The sequence below is a fragment of the Setaria viridis genome, chromosome 9 (genome assembly GCF_005286985.2).
Source record: "Setaria viridis chromosome 9, Setaria_viridis_v4.0, whole genome shotgun sequence".
Classification (NCBI taxonomy): domain Eukaryota; kingdom Viridiplantae; phylum Streptophyta; class Magnoliopsida; order Poales; family Poaceae; genus Setaria; species Setaria viridis.
In genome coordinates this window covers 56,266,476-56,287,835 of record NC_048271.2, presented here as the reverse complement: position 1 = coordinate 56,287,835, position 21,360 = coordinate 56,266,476, and the positions used below count along the sequence as shown (strand labels likewise).

At 44.7% G+C, this 21,360-nt stretch overlaps 6 protein-coding genes across 11 annotated transcripts in view; 4 read left to right on the top strand and 2 right to left on the bottom strand.

The window, feature by feature from the left end:
* Window positions 1-55: 55 nt before the first annotated feature.
* On the bottom strand, window positions 56-1,877 carry LOC117837716 (acidic endochitinase). The gene has a single exon (XM_034717455.2). The coding sequence runs from the start codon at window positions 1,344-1,346 to the stop codon at window positions 324-326; it is 1,023 nt and encodes a 340-aa protein (XP_034573346.2). The 5' UTR covers window positions 1,347-1,877; the 3' UTR covers window positions 56-323.
* Window positions 1,878-1,986: 109 nt separating this feature from the next.
* LOC117837718 (cell number regulator 6) lies at window positions 1,987-4,644 on the top strand. The gene is made up of 4 exons (XM_034717458.2): window positions 1,987-2,197; window positions 2,259-2,373; window positions 3,767-4,032; window positions 4,146-4,644. The coding sequence occupies exons 1-4, from the start codon at window positions 2,078-2,080 to the stop codon at window positions 4,395-4,397; spliced, it is 753 nt and encodes a 250-aa protein (XP_034573349.1). The 5' UTR covers window positions 1,987-2,077; the 3' UTR covers window positions 4,398-4,644.
* A 139-nt stretch (window positions 4,645-4,783) lies between these two features.
* LOC117837714 (phosphatidylserine decarboxylase proenzyme 1, mitochondrial) lies at window positions 4,784-8,503 on the top strand. 3 transcript variants are annotated; one of them, XR_011897308.1, is made up of 13 exons: window positions 4,784-5,132; window positions 5,233-5,324; window positions 5,556-5,609; window positions 5,694-5,759; window positions 5,866-5,926; window positions 6,345-6,454; window positions 6,550-6,800; window positions 7,325-7,431; window positions 7,501-7,568; window positions 7,665-7,742; window positions 7,812-7,934; window positions 8,011-8,252; window positions 8,365-8,503. XR_011897308.1 is itself a non-coding variant. In XM_034717452.2 (12 exons), the coding sequence occupies exons 1-12, from the start codon at window positions 4,820-4,822 to the stop codon at window positions 8,164-8,166; spliced, it is 1,470 nt and encodes a 489-aa protein (XP_034573343.1). In that variant the 5' UTR covers window positions 4,784-4,819; the 3' UTR covers window positions 8,167-8,388. The 3 variants fall into 3 exon arrangements, 2 of the variants coding, with proteins under 2 accessions (XP_034573343.1, XP_034573342.1); XM_034717452.2 differs by having other exon boundaries at window positions 5,565-5,609; window positions 8,011-8,388; XM_034717451.2 differs by having other exon boundaries at window positions 8,011-8,388.
* LOC117837717 (formyltetrahydrofolate deformylase 1, mitochondrial) lies at window positions 8,470-10,634 on the top strand. 2 transcript variants are annotated; one of them, XM_034717457.2, is made up of 7 exons: window positions 8,470-8,604; window positions 8,677-8,789; window positions 8,900-9,124; window positions 9,228-9,387; window positions 9,832-9,930; window positions 10,013-10,099; window positions 10,422-10,634. In XM_034717457.2, exons 1-7 carry the CDS (start codon window positions 8,503-8,505, stop codon window positions 10,566-10,568), a joined length of 933 nt encoding a protein of 310 aa, XP_034573348.1. In that variant the 5' UTR covers window positions 8,470-8,502; the 3' UTR covers window positions 10,569-10,634. The 2 variants fall into 2 exon arrangements, with proteins under 2 accessions (XP_034573348.1, XP_072147357.1); XM_072291256.1 differs by lacking the exon at window positions 10,013-10,099.
* Window positions 10,635-10,654: 20 nt separating this feature from the next.
* On the top strand, window positions 10,655-13,349 carry LOC117837715 (2-oxoglutarate-dependent dioxygenase 11). 3 transcript variants are annotated; one of them, XM_072291254.1, is made up of 4 exons: window positions 10,655-11,088; window positions 11,844-12,229; window positions 12,324-12,899; window positions 12,971-13,349. In XM_072291254.1, exons 2-4 carry the CDS (start codon window positions 12,005-12,007, stop codon window positions 13,217-13,219), a joined length of 1,050 nt encoding a protein of 349 aa, XP_072147355.1. In that variant the 5' UTR covers window positions 10,655-11,088; window positions 11,844-12,004; the 3' UTR covers window positions 13,220-13,349. The 3 variants fall into 3 exon arrangements, with proteins under 3 accessions (XP_072147355.1, XP_072147354.1, XP_034573345.1); XM_072291253.1 differs by having other exon boundaries at window positions 11,685-12,229; XM_034717454.2 differs by having other exon boundaries at window positions 11,564-12,229.
* Window positions 13,350-15,090: 1,741 nt separating this feature from the next.
* The window catches only part of LOC117837544 (uncharacterized), a 32,715-nt gene continuing 26,445 nt past the window's right edge, over window positions 15,091-21,360 (bottom strand). The window contains exon 16 of the transcript XR_004636370.2: window positions 15,091-15,270. The gene's annotated coding sequence lies outside the window, so the exon portion shown is untranslated. The remainder of the gene's footprint in view (window positions 15,271-21,360) is intronic.

Below are 21,360 nucleotides of genomic sequence, written 5' to 3'. Positions count from 1 at the left end.
GCGCGGCAAGGCTATCTCAATGGACCCCCAACCCCAGGCACAAGGTACTACTACTTACTAGTTCTTCCTAGTTGATTGCCATTCATCTTGATTGAAGCTCAGCAGAACATATATAGCCATTAGCCGGGATGGGTGGTAGAAGTATCTTTTTATTTCAGTAGAATATAGAATTTTGCATGCACACATACTGACAATGACTATATATGGCAGGCAAACCATATACATATATGAATTACAACAACGTACTCAGCACACGCGCACACACATATGAATTCTCATATGTATACATTCGGAATGAAATGGTGCAGCAGATGAGATGGGAATCAGACGGAGTTCTTGATGGCGGAGCTGTAGCCATCCTGGTCATCGTAGAACTTGGACCAGAGCATGACTCCACCGTACTTGGTGGAGTTGTTGATGGCCGGAAGCACCTGCGACTTGAGGCTGTCCACCGGTATGAAGCCGCTTCCCGCAGCATCCGGTGCGGCCGGCAGGCCGAGGAAGAGGTACGTGGCGTTGATCCCTGCCGTCCACTGGTTCCAGGAGTCGATGAGGTTGGCGGTGCTCCCCGGCGTGTACTGGCAAGGCGGGTTGTTGTAGAACTGAACCCAGACATAGTCGAAGAGACCTGTGTCAAGGGCTTTGCCGACCCACTGGTCCGGGAATGGGCACTGCGGCGCTGCTGACAGGTACACCTTCTTCTTGCCCTTGGCATTGCCGTAGGATTTGAGGTACGCCGCGAGGGCTCCGTAGTGGTCTGGGTTCCCTCCCTCGATGTCGAAGTCGACGCCGTCGAGCACGGCGTCGCCGAGAGGCCTCCTTTGGGAGTGGCCACCCAGGAAGTTGTTCCAGATGTACTGCGCGAGCTGGAGGGCGTCCTGCTGGGAGTCTAGCGAGTAGCCTCCTGCGCCGCCGCCGATGGAGAGCATGACCTTTACGCCCTTGGACTGGCAGAAGGTGATGTCGGCGGAGAGGTTGGTGCAGGCATTGGAGTAGGGGTCGCAGTGGCCTGCGAGGTTGAGCTGTGGGGTGCTCTGGCCGGAGCCGAAGCTGCAGAGGAAGGCGATGTTGACGAAGGCGTAGTTGCCGGTGGCGCAGGTCTGGGCCAGGGTGCCCTCGTTGCCGTTCTGGCCCCAGTAGATGGCAATGCCGCCCCTGCTCTGGCTCTGGCTCTGGCTCCGGCTCCCGTGGGGAGCAAGAGCAAGCAAGACGACCACCAACAAGAGGCGGGCAATGAGCTTAGTGCTACTAGGGGATAAGCAGCTTGCCATGGCTCTCCTTCCTTTCCTTTCCCTTAAGTAAGTAGAGTAATTAGGTTGTTTGGAGTTTGGTATTGCTGGGATCATCGTCGATATGCTCGCTTAATTATATAGAGAAGAGAGCGGGTTCAAGTAAACATATAAACTGAAACACCCTCGACTGTACGCCTACGTAGTAGTTGCCATCGTCTGCTGTTTGCCACGGTACGCTGCTAGTTTTCGTTTCATTCATTTTGCCCCCCACAGCTCCCTCCCTCTACCTATGCTGTCATTTTCTAGCTGTCACGAATGTTTTCTTCGATCCCCAGCGGGAGGAATTTCCTAGGATTTATAATTTCTCAGGATTTATTCAGGAACTACGGTGACCTCCGCATATGCTGGGAGCTGGCCATCTCTTTAAAGCAAGCATGTGTGTGTGAGTATAAAACATAGATTTTAGCTTGCGCAAGGGGTGGTTGTGTGCTGTGTGCGTTTATGTGTAAAGTGCAGATACTACATCTGGGTAAGAATGGGTAAGACAGACAAGAAAAAAAATACAATATTAAAGTGCCCCCTTTTAATATAATATAACAAAAATAAAACGAATAATAGAGTGAGCCGTGAGTTCAAAAAAAATAAATAAATAAACGCATTCATCCAAATATAATAATGTTAATGCGAAGCGCCATGCATGTTTCTCCTTTCTACCCAAATGATTTTGTGGCCCACGGGCCGGGTCGGTCCAAACTCCTCCAAATCTCATTCCCATCTGACGATCTCCGACTGACTTCATATTCTCGTCGTCGTCGTCGATCTCGGATAGTCAGGCGGTGGCGGCCATGGCGGAGGACGCCACCAGCAGCCACCCGTCTCGCTACGTCAAGCTCACCAAGGACCAGGACGCCCCCACCGAGGACATCCGCCCCGGCGAGCTCAACCAGCCAGTCCACGTCCCGCAGGTCCGTCCCTTCACATCTCTTCTCCCTCCGATCTGAATCTGATCCCCTCTCCCTCCACCAGCTCGAAGGCCGGAGGTGCAGCGAGTGCGGCCAGGTCCTGCCCGAGAGCTACGAACCGCCCGCCGACGAGCCCTGGACTACCGGAATCTTCGGATGCACCGACGACCCCGAAACCTGTAATATAATTTCTCTACTATATCGTCTCGTCTGTTGCATCCTGTTACTCAACAACTGGGTCGGTCTTCTTCACCACGGCAGCAGGGGTGCGCATCACACCGGGCTAGCCTGCCTGCCCTTGATCTGCCAGATTTCAGTCTAATCACCATTACTCAAAATTTGCATCATCATCATGTGTTTGTCGGTAGTTGGAGGCCTTCGACGATGGATGGATGAAAAGTGAGTGGGTTCCCGTAGATCCATTGATGTCATCTCTGGTACATGAGTTGTTGCTTCAAGGAAGTTCAAGGGGAGGAAGCCCTTTCCTGTCTTGCTTCCTTTTGCCCTCCATTTCTTTTTCATGTGGGAAATTAGCACCAGGCACGCATCACTGGACATTCCCCGTTTGCAAAATATTCAGTCCGAAATGTCTGCTTCCCACATTCATGTTTATATAACTTGATGTTTCCACACTCCATGCAAAAACAGCAACCCTTTAAAATGTCGAATTTTGTACCTGCTGTCCGGATTTATATCACACTGACTTCCTACTATTGATCTTACAATCGTAGTTAAATTATTGCCGCCCTAGGACATGATACGTTGACCTTAAGAATGTAGAGAGCTAACAATGATATGTTACCTTGCTGTGTCCCTATTGCAAAGAAATACTTAAGATTCTGTTTGTTCCACCGTTTAGTGTGGATATTTCTCTCTGTTTTTTTTTGGTTGCTATGATCATTGGATCCCTGTTCCATGCTTTGCCAATGTGCAAAGACCGCACCGGAAATAAGGGGTGCTAGTTGGTGATTAATCGTTGGTCAAGCACTATGCCAATGTTGAGTCTGACTGAAAAGTAGTGCTTCGTAGCTGAGAACGGTCATGGTACTATGGATTCTGTTCATGTTCCAGAATGTTTCCGTCGCATATGGCACGAAGTCCGGGGTACATCGGTGCGCAATACTCGATTTTTTTTAAAAAAAGCATCCCTTTGCTTGACTTGTTGGTGTTGACCTTCTTGGCTCATGCATGTTACTTTTTACGGATGCAGTCTCATAGAGTTTATGGCCAGAGAAAAATTATCTAGTTCCTGTGCTTCTTTTTAATTCCTTTATCTATATATTTACTTTCAGGAAGCTTTGCCTTAGGTTAAACTTCTCTTCCTTTGCCATTCTCCTTATTCTTCACTGGATAGTTTCTCTGTCTGTCAGTCCGTGTGAAGTGCATAATCAATGAAATGCTCGAGTTTGGATAATTGAGCAGTCGGAGATCAACATCCAATTTGTGGCATTGTGCTTCATTTCTCTCTATGCCCATTTACATGAGTGGCTATGTCTGGAATGCTTGTTTGAGAAGAGGGTATCTGGTGAAACAGTATTTAACTGTCAAATTGTCTGTTTATTGTGACACTAGGCCGAACTGGATTGTTTTGTCCTTGCGTGCTGTTTGGACGCAACGTTGAGGCTCTTAGAGAGGACATCCCATGGACAACTCCTTGCGTCTGCCATGCTGTGTTTGTGGAAGGAGGGATCACGCTGGCAATTCTGACAGCAATATTTCATGGTGCGGATCCAAGGGCATCATTTCTGATTGGAGAAGGTTTGGTGTTTAGTTGGTGGTTATGTGCTACGTACACTGGCATTTTCCGTCAAGAACTTCAGAGGAAATACCACCTTAAGGTGCAATTTGTTCACTGCTTTCCTTGTTACGATGTGCACATGTTTTACCTAGCCTCTTTTGGTCTTTGAATGCCTTTTTGTTGGTTGACATTTGTTGTTGTGTTTTGTTCCAGAACTCTCCGTGCGACCCATGCATGGTCCACTGCTGCTTGCACTGGTGTGCAAACTGCCAGGAGCATCGCGAGAGGAGGGGTCGGCTCGCAGAGAACAATGCTGTGCCCATGACGGTTGTGAACCCACCTCCAGTGCAAGAGATGAGCATGTCAGAGAACCGTGCTCCTGCGGTCCCGGAGAATGGAGCAGCGAATGCCGAGCATGAAGCAGCAAAGACCGAGCATGATGACATTGAGGTCATCCCTCTGTAGGTGTACTAGGATCAGGAGTACTAGGATGGGTAGCGTGAAACTGATCCGAGTGAGCATGTGGTTAATTTCTTATGAATGTGAGGACCCAAGGAAGTTGGTGATAACAGAGGAGTTGATCCAGCTATTGGTTCTGTACTCTCTCAAATTAATGTATACTGGACGGACTAGTTTTATTTTGAGCACCTGTGCTGCTCGTGCATAGGTTAATCGAATCCAAGAGCTAGCCGCCTGTGCTGCTCGTGCCTAAGTTTAGCTTTGAACATCTAACATTTTATTTTACATTACAGGAAAGCATGCTGATGCATATATGATATAAAATATACATGTTTACCTTCCTTGGATTGTTGGTGCACAAAGCTTTGGGATATCGGCATGGTGATTGTCTGATGCATCGATGGTGATCCATCTGCTCTGTTTATGTAATGCTGGGTTTGTCAGAACTGATGGACTTCTGCTGCACTATCTATCACGTTCTGACATTCACTTCCATCCACACACCATTTTCTCACCTGCGACGGCGACGGCGACGGCGACGGCGACCTACAGCCGTGGTACAAGGCAAGGAAAGAGAATCGATTTCGTTTGGGGGAAAGAGCGGCATGAGGTTTAGGGTTCGGCGCCCTCCATCTCCATGGCCGCCGCCGCCGCCGCCGCTCCATCTCCTCGCCTCAGCCCGCCACCGCAACCGCCCTCCCTCTCGCCGCATCCACGCCGCCAACTCCGGCGACTCCCAAGGTTTTGGTTTCTCTTCTCTCCACCCCTTATCTGTGGATCTCACATCGCACTGCCACTCTTCAGACAAAGAAAGATTCCAACTCCGTATTTTGTTTGCCAGGCAAAGGTAAATTCCTTCTACCTGGTGCAACAGCGGCAGTTCTTGTCATGCTTGGCGCTCTACATGCGAGGCGCATGTACGACGACAACAAAGTAAGCCATGCATCGCAGGTTTTACTTTTACTACAATTACTATTTACTACTAATCACAATGCTCCACCAATATTTAACTGTCGCGCTACAATTCCCTAAACAAATATTACCAGCACACGGCTACTCTGTAAGATTTGCACTGTTTCTTGGCTTTCATCTCTACCATGACCTAGTTACAAACTAATAATGATGGTATCTTGTTCTCATATCCATGATCCCTGTTCATGCAAGGTTGTCCAGAGAAAGGAGAAAGGAATTGAACCAGAATTTTCGCCAGATTTTAAGGTGCCCCTACTCTAGTTAGCACATCGACCTGTCATCCATGTACATTGCCTTCTGATTGCAGAATGGTGTCATTTTTCAATACAGGCTTCATTTTTTAGGCTTCTGCCATTGCGTTCCATGTCACGTTTCTGGGGATCCTTGATGGAAGTGGTTCGGATTCTTGAACCCATACAACCTCGCTCTTGAATTCAACCAATACAACCTGCTGTGATCTTTTCCTGGTTACTCTTCCATAGCTTTGCCCCTTGTGTTGTAGGATGTCCCAGTTTTCATGCGCCCCACCATTTACAAAACATGGGCTAGAGCATTTCACTCTGGTATGTCTTCGCCTTTTAACCCCATGCTTTCTTACTTGCGTCAAATTTCACCTGCCAAATTTATTTACGAGACTATAGCTAGCTTGTGCTTAAAACCATCATCTGCGCTAATACGCATTCTTGTACACTCAAAACTAATGATAGATACAGTTCCTCCCTTGATGTATCATGCAATGCTACTGTGTTCCAAGTTCCACTGAGCATCACAGTGTACGTATAGCCATGTAAATGCTTACTGCTCTGATGTTCTGTGATGAATTACTGGTTCTTAGAGGCACACTGTTGATTGAAAAAATCCATTTGCTTACATATTTTCATATTTTCTGTACCTGTGTAAACTTTATATATAGTTGTTATCACTTCTTTCGAAAACTTTGGCGGTGATTTGGAATGAAACGTTAATTCCTGAATATTGTAGATTTGCAAGAAGTTGCTCTTCCTCTAGAAGAATATCCTTCTTTACAGGCGTTCTTCATCCGCAGTCTCAAAGAAGGAGCAAGACCCGTTGATCCAGATCCAAACTGTCTGGTAACTGGTAACAAGATAGTGATTCTGTATAACCATTAGTCTGATATGGTGATGGGTGAAGGCTGATCTCTATATGTGTTCAATTGTACCATTAGGTGAGTCCTGTGGATGGTAAAGTTTTGAGGCTTGGAGAGCTAAGGGGTCCAGGAACCATGATTGAACAAGTGAAAGGCTTTTCTTATTCTGTTTCTTCTCTTCTTGGTACGAGTTCATCCCTTCACGATGCTGCAGAGGAAGAACTTTCCAGGGAGCGCATAGAGCAAAGTACACCTGAGAATTCAAATGCAAAATCGTGGTGGCGAGTATCAGTTGCTTCACCTAAACTACGGGATCAAACAGTTTTGAGGTATTTATACAATAAAGGGTTTAGTATTATGAAATCCAAGACAACTGCATAAGTTAGTGACCAAGGTCACATCGCTTAATGTATGATCCCATACCATGCAACCACTCAAATAACACTTTTTCACTTGGAATTAACTTTTTTATGCAATGTATATGTGCTTGTGGGATCACATCTACATCTGAACGTTTGGAATAGCAATATGAAATTGCAAGTATTTATGGTGTGCTGTTCTGATCTGTGACATTAGGGCACGATATGTCTTCTGCAATGATGTTGTAAAATTTCACCTTTCACAATACCATGAGTTGAGATGTTTGAGAATTGAGACCGGCAATTTTCTTATCCTTCCCCTGGAGGCGACTATAACCTACAGAAACTTTTCTGCTACTGCCTAGATTCTATCATGAAAACTTTGCACTTGTTTTGTGTGGCTCTGTTCCTTTTCAAGTTGCAGTGACTGTATAATGCCTCTCAACATATTCATTAAAAATTTGCTAGTATTGATCTTGACTTGTCCTTGGCAGTCCGAAGAAAGGCATCTTTTATTGTGTCATCTATTTACACCCTGGTGACTATCATCGAGTTCATTCCCCTGTTGATTGGAATATTTTAAAACGTCGGCATTTCTCAGGTTTGTCCATACCTACCGAGCTTTGTGGTAACTCAGTGTAGGAGTGATGCAAATGTAGTGTATCTGCAGGCCATCTTTTCCCCCAGAATGAACGTGCCGTACGGACCATCAGGAACCTGTATGTTGAGAATGAAAGGGTAACTTGTCTGAACTGTTTTAGCTTCATACATGAGCCAGAAATAGGATTTGGCTCAGTGGCACTGCCTTTGTGAACCTGTTGCTGTGAATGGCAGGTAGTGCTTGAAGGGCGATGGAAAGAAGGCTTTGTTGCACTCGCAGCTATTGGCGCTACTAATGTTGGATCTATCAGGGTAACTTGTGATGGTGTCAAAATGAATGGCAGCTGGCGAATGAATTTGTGAGGAATGCTGTTTATGCAGGTAAATCTGGAACCAGAGCTGAGGACGAATAGGGCAGTGTCAATGATGGTCCACTCCCTGGCTGCTGAGGAGCGTGTTTATGAACCTGAAGGCACTGGTGTGGTGGTTAAGAAGGGGGAGGAGGTACCTTGTTTGAGCTGCGACTGCAGATGCTTGCGGTAAATGGAAGAGCGATGGTGATGTTTGTTTGTGTTTGCAGATAGCAGGATTTAAGATGGGGTCAACGGTGGTGTTGGTGTTTGAAGCCCCATCGAGGGAGGTGTCCTCAGCTTCAGCAGACTTCAGCTTCTGCGTTAGGGCTGGCGACAAGGTGAGGGTGGGAGAAGCTATTGGGCGGTGGAGTGATGAATCGTAGCAGCGAGCATTTCGTGCTAAGAGCCCGGCTATGTTTTGGGCTCTGAATGTATGCAGATGGCTGGAAAAGCTTTCTAGTGCAAGGAGGTAAAATCTTTGGAGGGAGGGGACGTTGTCCGGAACTCCTGATTCAGGAGGCGCTCTTCTGTATTTTTTTTTTAACGTGGACCACCTATTTTTTTCATCGTGAAATGAATAGACAAATGAATGTTTGACATCGACACATCTGGATGCCAAAGCCAAAGCAACCGAGTAAGGTGGGGTGGGGGTGCGGTCCACGGCCGAATCCACCAACCGCATCATCTCATCTGAATATCTGATTCTGCCATGCCATGCCATGCCTCGTCCTTTTGGAGACAGACAGATGATGTCCTCGGCGCGCCGGCCGCTCTCCGCCGCCGCCGGCAACCTCCTCGGCATCCATCTCTTCCAGTGCCCCGTACGTGGTCGTCCCTCGTCTCCTTTCCGCCATAATTAATTAATTAATTATTCCATTTGGTTGGTCGCCCAGGACGCCGTCGGCATCGTCGCCAAGGTGTCCGAGTGCATCGCCTCCCGCGGCGGCAACATCCACAGAGTCGACGTCTTCGTCCCCGACGACAAGCCCGTCTTCTACTCCCGCAGGTCTCCTCTCCATCACTCCCTCCCATTCTTTCTATCATCTATATATGTAGCTCCTGCAGCACCATCACCATGCAATACATCTCAAACACATGTCCATGTATTGATGGTAGTGAGTTCACCTACAACCCGAGGCTCTGGCCGCGTGATGACCTGCGCAAGGATTTCCTCAATTTGTCATGCTGCTTCGGCGCACAAAGGTCCACCGTACGAGTACCTGACCTTGACCCCAAATACAAGATCGCAGTCCTCGCTTCAAAGCAGGACCATTGCTTGTTTGATTTGTTGCACAGATGGCAAGAAGGCAGGCTTCCAGTTGACATTAACTGTGTCATAAGGTGAAGGCGATGTATTTGCTTCCTATCAAAAGAAACGTCACTCCTCTCCTCTCAGTCACACATACTATATGCTTCCACTTTGATATCTTTCATTCTCCTGCAGCAACCATGATAGACCGCAAGACAATCATGTGCGGCGCTTTCTTCAGAGGCATGCAATTCCATACTACTACTTACCCACCACGCCTGGGAACAAAAGGGAGCAAGAGATACTAGAATTGATTCAGGGCACAGATTTTGTTGTGCTGGCAAGATATATGCAGGTAAAATATAGGTCATCTTTTCTTTTTCCTTTTCTCTTCTTAGAGATGCCAAAAATGGGAAACAAATAAAATATGTGTTAGCATGGCATTAACCACTTAAATATTCTCTGTTTTTTGAGGCGCGATACTAAAGGCTACCTTACTCTTCGTGTTAGGACTCCCAGTGTGTTCCATTTAACTCTATTCGTCTCCAAACTGATACATGAGAACCTTCCCTACCTACCGGTACAAGCCTGGCATTTTGCCTCCCCTCTAAACAAATATTCACTAGATCCATAAATGAGGCTATGCATGTTTCAACATTGTATCACTATTCTTTTCATCTCTATGGGCTGTGTGATAATCCAGTCTCTCAATTAGGTGCATAGACTTTACAAGGTTAACATTATGCGGACTTCTGTCACCTATATATATCTGTGAGTGACACATCGTTTTTCCTCGCAGATTATGTCGGAAAGCTTTTTAAAAGCATATGGTAAAGATATTATTAATATTCATCATGGGCTTCTTCCCTCATTTAAGGGAGGCCATCCTTCCAGACAGGTACCAAAATTATCAGATTTGATCTGTGAGCCTAATTTGAAATCTCTCTTTTATGAAAACGTGAATAAGTATCATCTTTTAGGCCTTCAATGCTGGGGTGAAGTTGATTGGGGCAACCAGCCATTTTGTCACTCCCGAACTTGATGCTGGGCCAATCATTGAACAGATGGTATTTGTACTTTCCACGCAACAGTTAACCCAAGTGTTGGATTGATAGATCACATGATTTAAAATTGGTGGCAAACTGTGTGATGCATCCTAGCCTTTGTTTATGTTAATGTGGCAAACAGATAATTAATTAGCATTGGCCTTCATTGAACCCTACTATCATGCTTGACCACTTTCACATCAGAATTGTGCACCATATGTTGTGTAGCGAAGATTACTCACACACGAGAAATTATACTAAACCAATGTGCTTTTAATATTGACGGTTTCCAATAGGTGGTTGAAATTTTAGTTTCTTTGTCTTGTTTTTTGCTGTTATGTAGGTTGAGAGAGTTTCTCACAGAGACACACTGCAGAGTTTTGTTGTGAAGTCTGAGAATCTTGAGAAGCAGTGCCTAGCAGAGGCTATTAAGTCATACTGCGAGCTTCGTGTCCTACCATATGAACTGAAGAAAACTGTTGTATTCTAATTTTTCTTATGGATTGGCATTGTATTAATTTTCCCAAAGCAAGCAATAAACGATTCATTTTTTCTATTTATATTTCCACAGTCACTTCCTAGCTTTTTTTTTTTGTGATTGTGCATGTCTTACTCTAGTTTGATATGATGAGCATACTTGAGCAGTAGCAACGTATTAATGTATTATTCATTGGACACTTGTTCCCGGTAAGTATGTATAAAAGTGCATGACAAGAAAATAGTTTATAGTTGCCGCATACACTTACACTTATAAGGCAAAGCAACAGCATGTCTCCTGCAAATTTTGATTGACATACTAACTGGATCAAGTGAGTTTAAATGGTAAGCCCCTATCTGATTGGCTACATCAACTTGCTGAAGGAGGTTGTGCCCTAGATGATCAGCGACATCGACTCAGTATGTCCTGAATTACACAGAGCTGTGCTGATGGATGGAAACCATGCCGAGAAGGAGACGGACAGGCACCCTCCTCTTCACATGCCGCAACCGTGACTGCGACTGAGCACCAGGTATGTCTTTGTCTTGTTTAATTTGTTCGTTCCTCCCTTCTTTGATACCCCAGGCCCCTATTACTGCTATTTGAAATGCCAGTTGCCCTTCCCCAAAATTATAGGGTGCTAATGCCATGCCCACAAGCTACCAAAAATATATATATTAAAAGAAAAAGGCACCAAAGCGGTTGTTATGCCTGATTTTTCTTAGTCACTGCACGCCGGCTGTTTTGTCTGATGTTGCTGCATCGCACTTGTCCTCTTTTGAATAATATAAAAAAGAAGGCTCATATCCACTATCACTCCACTCATCCTAAATTATAATATTCGTTTAGTTCACCAACTCAGTGCTGCTTGTGTTCTCTAATTGTACCATCCATCATGCATACTTATATAACTCGCTCATAAGTCTTGCTTCACTTGCCTTGCAAATCTTTCGTTGGATTAGGTGTTCCATTCATGATTGATTTTGCTATTTTTTTCTTCTTTGCAGCAATAAGTTTCTTGACTCATGAGCGAGCTGATGCATGTTTTGAGTTATGATGTGGCATCCACAACAGAAATTTCTTTTATTTCATCGATTAAGGGTTGGCTGCACTTCTAACCCATCCCAGGGCACCACATTCTTCTTGGCTCGTGTTGGATTTGTAGCGGTGGCGGAGAAGGATTGGAACTTGGAGTTGTCTTCTTTCTTTGTTTTTCTAAAAGGAAGCGACTGAACTTCACATGCCAGCGTCTGTGAAAAGTACCTGAGAGCTCGCCTATTCTTGCAGCTTAATGACTGACTGAAGCTGCAGGACCCACGCGTCAGTGGCTGCGAACAGTACCTGAGGCCAGCAAGTTTAATATAGTAGAGTAGTTGATGTCGATGCAAGCATCGATCGAGTTGGCTTCTCAGGCTGACAACTCAAAGTGAAAGAAGATAGGAAGAGAGATGGAGTCTCTCCCTGTGCCGAGCGTGCAAGCAATGGTGGCGGCCACCGGTGGAGCCCATGTGCCGCCGAGGTATCTCCGGCCAGAGGTGGCTGCAGATGCTGTCGCTGGCGACGGTGAGGCCGCGATACCCATCATTGACTTTGAGAGGCTGCTTCACCCGGAGGTTTGTCGTGATGAATCTGCACGCCTCCATACGGCCTGCCAGGAGTGGGGCTTCTTCCAGGTCTGGTATATATACTCTGGTTGGTTGCTGTTAATTTCTTTGCTTTCCTGAACATTTAAGCTAGCTGGATGATGCATGCAATTGGCGTCTGCAGCTCATAAACCACGATGTTCCGGATGATGTCATCGAGGGGATGAAGGCGAATGTTGAAGGATTCTTTGGGTTGCCTGCAGAAACAAAGAAGCAGGTTGCTCAGGAACGAGGGCAGCTGGAGGGTTACGGTCAACTGTTCGTGGTCTCGGAGGATCAGAAGCTGGACTGGGCTGACATCCTTTACCTGAATACGCAGCCGCCTCAGCACAGGAACATGAGATTCTGGCCTGACAAGCCCGGCACCTTCAGATCGACGCTGGACGCGTATTCGGCTGCTGTGAATAATGTGGCAGATCGCCTGCTGGGTATCATGTCCACCAACTTGGGTCTGCAACCGGAGGCGATTGCTAGCAAATGCGTCGGCGGAATACAGTCAATGAGAATGAACTACTATCCTCCATGCGCCGAGGCGGACAAAGTTGTGGGCTTCTCGCCCCACTCGGACGCTGATCTCCTCACCCTCGTCCTGCAAGTGAACCAGGTTCAAGGTCTGCAGGTAAAGCGGGACGATGGCAGCTGGGTTCCCGTGCGGCCTCTCCAGGGCGCTTTTGTTGTCAACGTGGGAGACATTCTTCAGGTATCCGTATGAGAGATCTTCACAACCAATTAGATTATTACTGAAAATAAAAATGCATGAAATCTGTGCAGATCTTCACAAACGGAAGGTACCGGAGCATCGAGCACCGGGCTGTGATCAACACGGAGAGAGCGCGGCTGTCCGTTGCGGCATTCCACTCTCCGAGCATCCACGCGACGATAGGCCCTCTGAGAGAGCTCGTCACTGACCAGGAGCCGGAGATAGTGATGTACAAGACGGTGGACCACGAGAGCTTCATGAGGCTCTTCTTCTCCGCCAAGTTGGAGGGCAAGAGCTTCTTGCAACGGATGAAGCTCTAGACACAGCTAGCTAGCAGATGCTTTAATTTTCTTCTTGCATTGCTTGTTGCTTGGCTTTCCATCCATACAATTATATTTTTGCTTGTCATGACTTCATTTGTGCATTTCGTAATTTGTTGTTTTCACGTCACTTGAGTATATTGATCCTTCTTAATCCAATCATTATTCACCCATAAACAATTTGTTATCACTTGGCCATAATCTTTTTAAACATCTTGACTTTGCTAGCACAGGGTAGCTTTCAAATACTCTACAGGGGAAGGGGCTCCCCGTTGCCGGATTGTGTACGGTATTCTACTGTCGACGCTTACTTTGTAGGCTGATCGAACACACCCTTGGATCAAAATGCCAAGCCATGAATTAATCTTCCTTATCGTTTAGGAGCAGGGGATGTATGATTCGCCAAACGTTGCAACATGTGCACTGGGAAACGTATCGCTTGTAATTTACCTCCATAGTCATCCATTAGTAATGCTATTGGAGTCTAGCTACTGAACTTTTAAAAAGTTTAAGAGTTTTCTATACATACACATTGTGGTCACTCATGCAATTGCTACAGCCCCAAAATAACAAATAGTCCATAGATGAAATAAAAACTTAATGATCGCAATGTGCTTCATGGCTGAGAAGCTTTTGTTTAGCCGTGCTCTGGGTCATAAGAAAGCTTTGCCTTTGCCAAAAAGAAAGAATAATGGTGGGCGCAAGAAACCCTATTTTGTGCATTATTTAGTAAAGCATGCACAACTTTTATATATATACTTGAATTTTGGGTATTTTTTGAAAGGATAATTTTAACCTGACATGGACAATCAAATTGTAACTGTCACACCAAGTTTTAAAACAAAATGAAGTGCTACCTATATGTATGCTAGGATCTAGTGTCATACATATAGTAACATCATTAGTGAATAACAGCAAACAATATCATGTAAACAAAAAGAGTTATCAGAGATATACAGCTTAATCATGGAAACAGAGGCTCCAAACTTCGCAGGCAATCGACTGGGGGTTGCGTACGCCTAGATTTCAGCACCATCCTAACAACAACTTCATAGCAGCTTCTTCTTCCGAGCAACGTTGATTATAGCAAGGGTAAGCACATGTCGTACTCAGCAAGTGTGGGGAAAATATGAATGCAAGGCTTGAACAAGGAAAGGCTGATAGGTTTATTGCATTAAGCATTTTTATTACCAACCCACAATTAATAGAAATATAAGCCATAAGTATGTGGTAGAAACATAACCATAACATAAACCACATTTTAAGTCCATCTTCAAGTTCATTAATCATGTGAGGGTCTAGGCCGCTCTTAAACCGTGAGCACGGCTGATCGATCAGTTTTATACACTCTGCAGAGGTCGTACATATTTACCCACAAGTCGCGTAAAAGTTCAGAAGAACTTTAGACCCAACCATATTGTGTTGATCAGGCACTCATCACACTATCGAGGTGTGACTGCATAGAGATGCTACAAGGCCTTTACAAAGATTCTCTGATAAGAAGTAGCCCGCTAAGGTTTCCGGATCAGTAGCAGAGCATAAACCTCTCTCAAGACTACGAAACTACCATAGAGTAGATCAGTCAGAGGGTCAGGCTATACCCCATCTACCACCGCCCCTCTTGCCATTTCGGTAAGACCACTCCAAACTAGAGTCTCTAATTAATTAGCCAAGAACCAGAGCTCATTAGTTCTTGTGGTTGCACTATTTTCCTAGGTGGTCGCTTCATGAGTATAGTGATCTTGTATTAATGAAAGATATATTATAAATAAAATAAGTTTAATCATTGAGTTCATTAAAACCACCATAACCCAAGTATAGCAGCTAAGCATAGCTACCCAATAGAAAGATAAACCCAAGTTGACAAGGAATGATAAAAAGTAGACAAACCTTAATAGGATCCATCAATATTAAATGCAAGCGTATACAATAGTGATTTAAATATAGTTATCGGGACAAAAGCACAAGGACACACTTGCCTTTCTCCAAAGATATAGCTGCTCATATTATCTTCAGCTCTTGTTCTTCAAAGCTCTCGAATGACGTTCCTTCTACTCGCTCAATCATCGGGCACAAGCATACGAAGCAAACAAATAAGTACAACCAAGAACAGTACACCAATCAAAAGAAAAGTTTTAAAAGAATGCACTAAAGGATATGGCTCACAAGGATGTAAGAAAGACTAGAAACAACGCTATGGTTGAAAAGACAAAGCTATCGAGTGGTTTGGATTGTAAAAGAAAAGATAAGAGCTACATGCTTCATTTATTTTAGCTGAGAAAAACAATGTAAAGATATTTCAGAGAAATACCTTTAGTTGGATTTAAGCAAGTTATATTTATATATGAAAAGACGATGTAAAACTTAGGCAAATTTTATTTAGAAATATTTATGTACAAGTTATACAAATAAAACATTTAAATTGGAAATAAAGTATATATAAACATCTAAGCGTATAACTTTGTATTTCGAGTTCAACTAAGCAAATTATATTAAAAACATATTTATATTTACTTTAGTCAAATTAACATTTAATAAAGAAAACCCGAGATATAACCTATGTAGCTTTTATTCATAAAACAAATTAATAATCATTAATTAAATTGAGTTTAATTATGAAAATGCCGAGGTGTAGCTCTAATTAGATTTTAATTGGAAGAGTTGTTTAAATAATTATTAGTCAAATTAACATTAGTATGAAAACACGAGGTTAAACTCTAATTATATTTTAATTAGAAAAACAACTATGTAAGTACTTAATCATATTTAATATTTAAAAGAAATTACAAAACAGGGAATATGATTGGAATTGCTTCTAACACGTAGTTTAAGTTGAATCAACACAACAAGAACCGATTAAAACAGAAAAAATGTAAAATCTATGAGCTAAACAAGCTGCAGGGGTCTAATTGTGATTAAGCCTAGGCAACAGGGGCTAGCAAAGAAGACCTGCAAGACACACAAACAGTGCTCGGAAAAGAGGTAAATCTCGGGGTCAGCTTGTTAAAGAATAAGGCTATATGGCTAGGACTGGTTTGTAAAGATCTGGAAAGGTCTAGGGGTTTTTATGGGAAACTCGCAAGACACAAGAATTAAGATAAAGATTAAAGGAGTTCTTAGGGCCTATGCGTAAAAGCTCAAAGAGCTTCAATGGCCGGTGGATGGAGCTCCTGGTTGCCAAAATCGGCGGCGCTCCGGGCAATAATGGGCTCTGCCGAGGCGGGGAAAATGGAGAGGAGTTCGAGGGGATCTTGTTGAGATGCTCACTTGCAACGGAGGTGGTCGGGATTGGCTGGATTTGGCCGCGGCTGGCAACGAAGCTTGGATGGCGGGGCGGCTCGGCCTTCATGTGGTAGCGGCGCTCCGATGGGGGAATTGACGATGAGGACCAGCGGGACGGCTATGGCTAGGCGTCGCAGGACTCCAAGCATGAGCAGCTCGCTCCGACGACGAAGTTAAACGGCGCCGATGGGATACTCCGATGGACAACAACCAACGGCGATAGTGTCCGTGTTTAAACCCAGCAACCTACCGAGGGGGGTGCTCGAGGTAGTGTTTTGGTTAGCGGGGCTCGTCGAGATCAGGAATTCGAAGGTAAACACAGACACACGATTTAGATAAGTTTGGACCGCTAGATTGCGTAATACCCTATGTCCTGTGTGTTGGTTGGATTGAATTGCTTTAGCGGGGTTCCCTGCCTCGCCTTATATTGCCAAAGACAGGGTTACAGGTCAGTTGGTTACAAGAATACTAGTCAAATACGACTAGAGGAATTCTACTCTTATAACAACGAGTACTTTCCTAATCCTCGACTAGTTACTGTCTTTCCATGTAGACTACACCGTCCTGCGCTATGATCTCCATATCAGATGCATCTTGGTGTCCAGTCCCATATTTAGGACTATTCAAACCTTCTGGTGGATCCATAGATGTATGTACGACAAGCTCTCGAGTACTTTTTAGATAAATGCAACAGTTCCGAGTACTTTTGCAAACTTCATCGACTAGTTTTGGTGCTCTTTGAGCACTTCATCTGGTTGAATCTTCAAAGGTACCCAAAAACTACCATGCGACTAGAATGCACTCAAGCCTTATTTAACTCAATCTCGTATCCTTCCACCTTGGATTTTATATGGAAGTGCAACGAAAGTCGCAGTCCACATGGAGTAGCCCCCGAGCCTTAGGTTGAATAGAAGAATCAGGCTGATGGTGAATCTATAATTTGCATCACTTTCCCCTTAAAACTCGGAGGAAAAAACTTTTTTGTCGATGGACACATGGCACACAGCCCCTAAGCCCTTAGCTGACTAGTTTGGTAGGTATAAGGGTCAACCTTTGATCAACATGACCATCTCTAGAAAGAGATCTTATCTTCTCCTAAAATAAAGGTAACTGCCAATCAGGTGTCCAAAATTTTGGGATCCTTTAAATCGAAATCCCTTCATTTGCGCCGTTGTTACCGTGCTGCTGTGATAAATAAAGGAGGAAGTTATCCCTTCTGTGTTACCCTTGCCATTCGCCTTTCCAACTTTCACACTTTAGCCCTAGCGCCGTTGCCACTATTCGATCTTTGAAGACTAGCGCCGTCGTCCCCCCACCAAGCAGCCACCGAGCGTATGCGACAGAAGAAGCTCGTGACATCAAGGATGGGTAGCAAAGCTGCTACATCCAAATAAGATAATGGTGAGAAGAAGAAGACATCTGACAAGAAGAAAGAGCCGCAGTTGCCGGCGTCAAGTACAAGAAAATCAATCAGATCGCGCCGCCAAATCCCGTTCGTGCTTGGAAGTGGTTAAATCTGAAGGAGGAGGATATCAAGGCGCTCGTAGCTGCCAATTTACTCCAAGTTTAGGACTTCATCAACTGGCGATCTGCATATGGCAACGTCTGTCCTTTGGAGAATTATCCCGACGAGACAGTAATTTTTGCCCACTTCATCGAGCAAGGCCTTACATTGCCATCTTCAGATTTCTTACGGGGTTTACTGCATTTTTATAAATTGAAATTGAAGTTGGTTCATCTGAACCCTAATGGTATTCTCCATGTTGCAATCTTCGTTCATTTTTGCGAAGCTTTTTTGGGTTCAGGCCGCACTTTCAATTATTCCGAAAGTTTTTTTTGTGTGAAGCCACAACCCTCGAGGGAACACAGGCTGTTGGTTGTAGGTGTCAGAATTCAGATGCGGGAGATAGCAAGCGGCCAGTATATGGATTACAAGTTGATAGACTCCAATGTCGCGTGGAAGTAAAAGTGGTGCTACATTGGCAACCATGATCCGAAACTACCCAAGCTGACAAGACATGTATTTATACAGGTTCGGGCTGCCACAGTAGCGTAATACCCTATATCCTATTTGGGGTGTTGTATATTGCACCCTGTGCTTGGATGTTATTTGGTGTTGAGAATTTGGTCCTTTGTTGTGGTTATACGAGGTCTTAGCCTACCGATCTAGAGACCCCTGCCCTACTTTATATACTCAAGAGGACGAGATTACAAATCGGTTACAAGGTAGGAGTCCTAGTAGGATTACATGGTATGAGTCCTAGTGGGATTACAGAGGAATCCTAGTAGGAGTCCATCTTCTTCCTTCCTTGCGAATACTGGGGATCTATTCCCGACAAGCCCCCGAGTGTTTCATAGTCGAATGCAGCAGCCTTCAAGTACTTTTAAGATCCTCACCGAGTAGTTTTGATATTTTTTAACTACTTTGTCTAGCTGAATCTTTAAAGTTTCTCAAAGCTACCATGAGGGTATGGTGTGCTCAAGCCCGTGATCGTCTTGATTTCATAATCTTCATTTTTGGAATGTGATATGTAGAGCAGCGGAAGTCGCACTCTATATGGAGTAGCCCCTGAGCCTTAGATTGAATCGAAGAATCAGGCTGAGGGTCAAAAAAATCTTGAATCTTTTTTCTTCGTCTTGAAAAAACAACGACTGGGTGTAGCTAATCACTCTTCGAACCTTGGAATGATTAATTAATCAATTCGAGGGTCTTTAGTCTTCACGCCAGTCGCCTTTCGAGTAGTCATTTGGCGTCCTACCTCCTAACTTATGCGCTAGGTGAGCCGTAGGAGCCACATCGAGTAGTTATTTGGTGCTTAGCCCCAAGCTTGGAAGCTAGATGAGCCAGTGGAGATATTCCGAGATTAAAAAAGTGACTTAGCTTGATTCGTGGACGATTGTCGATGAAGCTGTGTCGATTGTTGATGAAGCTAACTAGTCGGAGTCGATTCCGACTAGTTGTTGATCATGTGAAACTCGCCCTGTTTTCTAGTCGAGACGAGTAGTCGAAGTAGACCGTCCTCGACTAGTTTTCTAGTCGAGATGATTAGTCGAAGTAGTCATCGACGACTTGATGCGGCCAGACGTTGGGATAGCAGTGCTCGCGTATATCTTCTACGTACGTTAGGCTATGATTTTGAGGTCTTGTGGTAGCCTTGCATGTGTGTGTAGCACAAATCCCTCAAAATTGCTTTTCACCGAGAATAGTCGGAGCTGATTATTTGCGTCAATCCGCGCGTGACTGTAATAGATCTTTGTCATCTTGGGAATTATGGCGTGGGTCCCTCGGTCTGCTTGATCTCCCAACTCAATTCAGATTTGCCTCTGCCTTGATCGATGAGCCATATGCAGCAGCCTGCGGTGGAAACCAACTCGATCTTCGATTGAAACGCAGAGCGCATCAATTCTGTCTCACCGTAGATTTGTCTGTTCGGAACTTCGACTCGACGACTTGGTTCTTGTCGAGTAGATTGATCTTGATAACGAGGTTCTTCAAACTCGCCTGATGATCTCGACGATCACCCCTACCTGGTGCGCCAGATGTCAGTGTTTTATACCTGACAACCTACCGAGGGGTATCCCGATGTTGTAGATTGGTTGGTGGGGAATCGTCGGACCTGGAACTCGAAGGTAAAACACAGACTTCTTGATGGCTTCCCTTATGTCTTGGGTAAATCGTCGTAGGCGTTATCTTTTTGGTGTACCTTTTGGATTCATGTTGAGTGAGAGCTCGATCAGTTCCTTGAGCACCCCCGGCATGTCTGCCGGTTTCCACGTGATGATGTCTCGGTTGGCCTGGAGAAAGCTGATGAGCGTGCTTTCCTATTTAGAATCCAGCCCTGTGCTGGTCAGAGCTGTTTTGGAGCTATCACCAGTCTCAAGTTTAATGGCTTTAACGTCTACTACACTTGTCTCCTCCTCCTAGATTTGAAGAAGTCTGTGAAGCCGCTCGCGTGTTTACGCGGGAAGTCATGAGAGGTGATGACCAAGAGGAGGAGGTAGTCGAGTCCTCCAGTGGCACTAGTTATGATGCCGCGGATGAAGCCAGGGCTAAGCCGTCTGCTAAGGCTGGGTCTTTATCTGCGGTGAAGAAATGCTCTGTAGCAGATGAGCTTGAAGCTGCAATCCCTCCGCCACCGAAAAAAAGAGGATCGTCATTGCGAAACGGGGCGTGAAAAAATTTGTATCAGTAGCTGATGTGCCTCCCAAGATAATTATTTATGAGGAAGGACAAGATCCTGAGTATCATGTACTCTCAAAAGGTGTTTTCAGTATCACCACCGTGTCTACTCAGGATGACACTGGTGGTTTGCAGGTACTCGAAGAGGTGACCGAAGCGGAAAAAGCGGCTGCTGTGGCCGCTCAAAACAAGTCGCCAATCACCGAGGAGCTAATTGATATTGATGATGATCCAGAGCCTCAAGATGTTGTTCAGGATGATGCACAGGTAGTAAACCTCAATGTTGTGGATACAACTCAAGCAGCAGAGCGAAGTTCAAGGCTGGCCAAGATCCTCTTGTGGATGTGCAGGCCCCACTGAAAGCGCTGTCTCCATCTGTCAAGCCATTGCGATTGTTTGGTGAACCCACGTTAAAGTTGAGGAGATCGTCAAAGTAATCTTTTTTCTCCTTTCGAGTATTTATTGTAACTTTTTGTTGCTAAAGTTTTGTCAAAAACAAATCTAAAACAAATATCCAAAAAATGCTAGATAATGTTAGATAACAAATATCCAAAAAGTGCGAAAACAAATCTAAAAATGCTAGATAATGTTTTTAAAGAACAAAAAAAATCTAGAAAATGCTAAAAATTTGAGGAAAATTTCTAGAGATAGTTTGGGACACGTGGACTCTAAATAAAAT

Excerpts from the sequence above, each read along its gene's own strand:
- LOC117837715 (XM_072291254.1), top strand. The coding sequence starts at position 12,005 with ATGGAGTCTCTCCCTGTGCCGAGCGTGCAAGCAATGGTGGCGGCCACC. Across the intron at positions 12,230-12,323 it reads AGGAGTGGGGCTTCTTCCAG|CTCATAAACCACGATGTTCC; the intron begins GTCTGGTATATA and ends TGGCGTCTGCAG. Across the intron at positions 12,900-12,970 it reads ACGTGGGAGACATTCTTCAG|ATCTTCACAAACGGAAGGTA; the intron begins GTATCCGTATGA and ends AAATCTGTGCAG.
- LOC117837714 (XM_034717451.2), top strand. The coding sequence starts at position 4,820 with ATGCTGGGTTTGTCAGAACTGATGGACTTCTGCTGCACTATCTATCAC. Across the intron at positions 5,133-5,232 it reads CAACTCCGGCGACTCCCAAG|GCAAAGGTAAATTCCTTCTA; the intron begins GTTTTGGTTTCT and ends TTTGTTTGCCAG. Across the intron at positions 7,935-8,010 it reads TGGTTAAGAAGGGGGAGGAG|ATAGCAGGATTTAAGATGGG; the intron begins GTACCTTGTTTG and ends TTGTGTTTGCAG.
- LOC117837717 (XM_034717457.2), top strand. The coding sequence starts at position 8,503 with ATGCCTCGTCCTTTTGGAGACAGACAGATGATGTCCTCGGCGCGCCGG. Across the intron at positions 9,388-9,831 it reads TGCTGGCAAGATATATGCAG|ATTATGTCGGAAAGCTTTTT; the intron begins GTAAAATATAGG and ends TTTTCCTCGCAG. Across the intron at positions 9,931-10,012 it reads GAGGCCATCCTTCCAGACAG|GCCTTCAATGCTGGGGTGAA; the intron begins GTACCAAAATTA and ends ATCATCTTTTAG.
- LOC117837716 (XM_034717455.2), bottom strand. The coding sequence starts at position 1,346 with ATGATCCCAGCAATACCAAACTCCAAACAACCTAATTACTCTACTTAC.
- LOC117837718 (XM_034717458.2), top strand. The coding sequence starts at position 2,078 with ATGGCGGAGGACGCCACCAGCAGCCACCCGTCTCGCTACGTCAAGCTC. Across the intron at positions 2,198-2,258 it reads AGCCAGTCCACGTCCCGCAG|CTCGAAGGCCGGAGGTGCAG; the intron begins GTCCGTCCCTTC and ends TCCCTCCACCAG. Across the intron at positions 4,033-4,145 it reads AGAGGAAATACCACCTTAAG|AACTCTCCGTGCGACCCATG; the intron begins GTGCAATTTGTT and ends GTTTTGTTCCAG.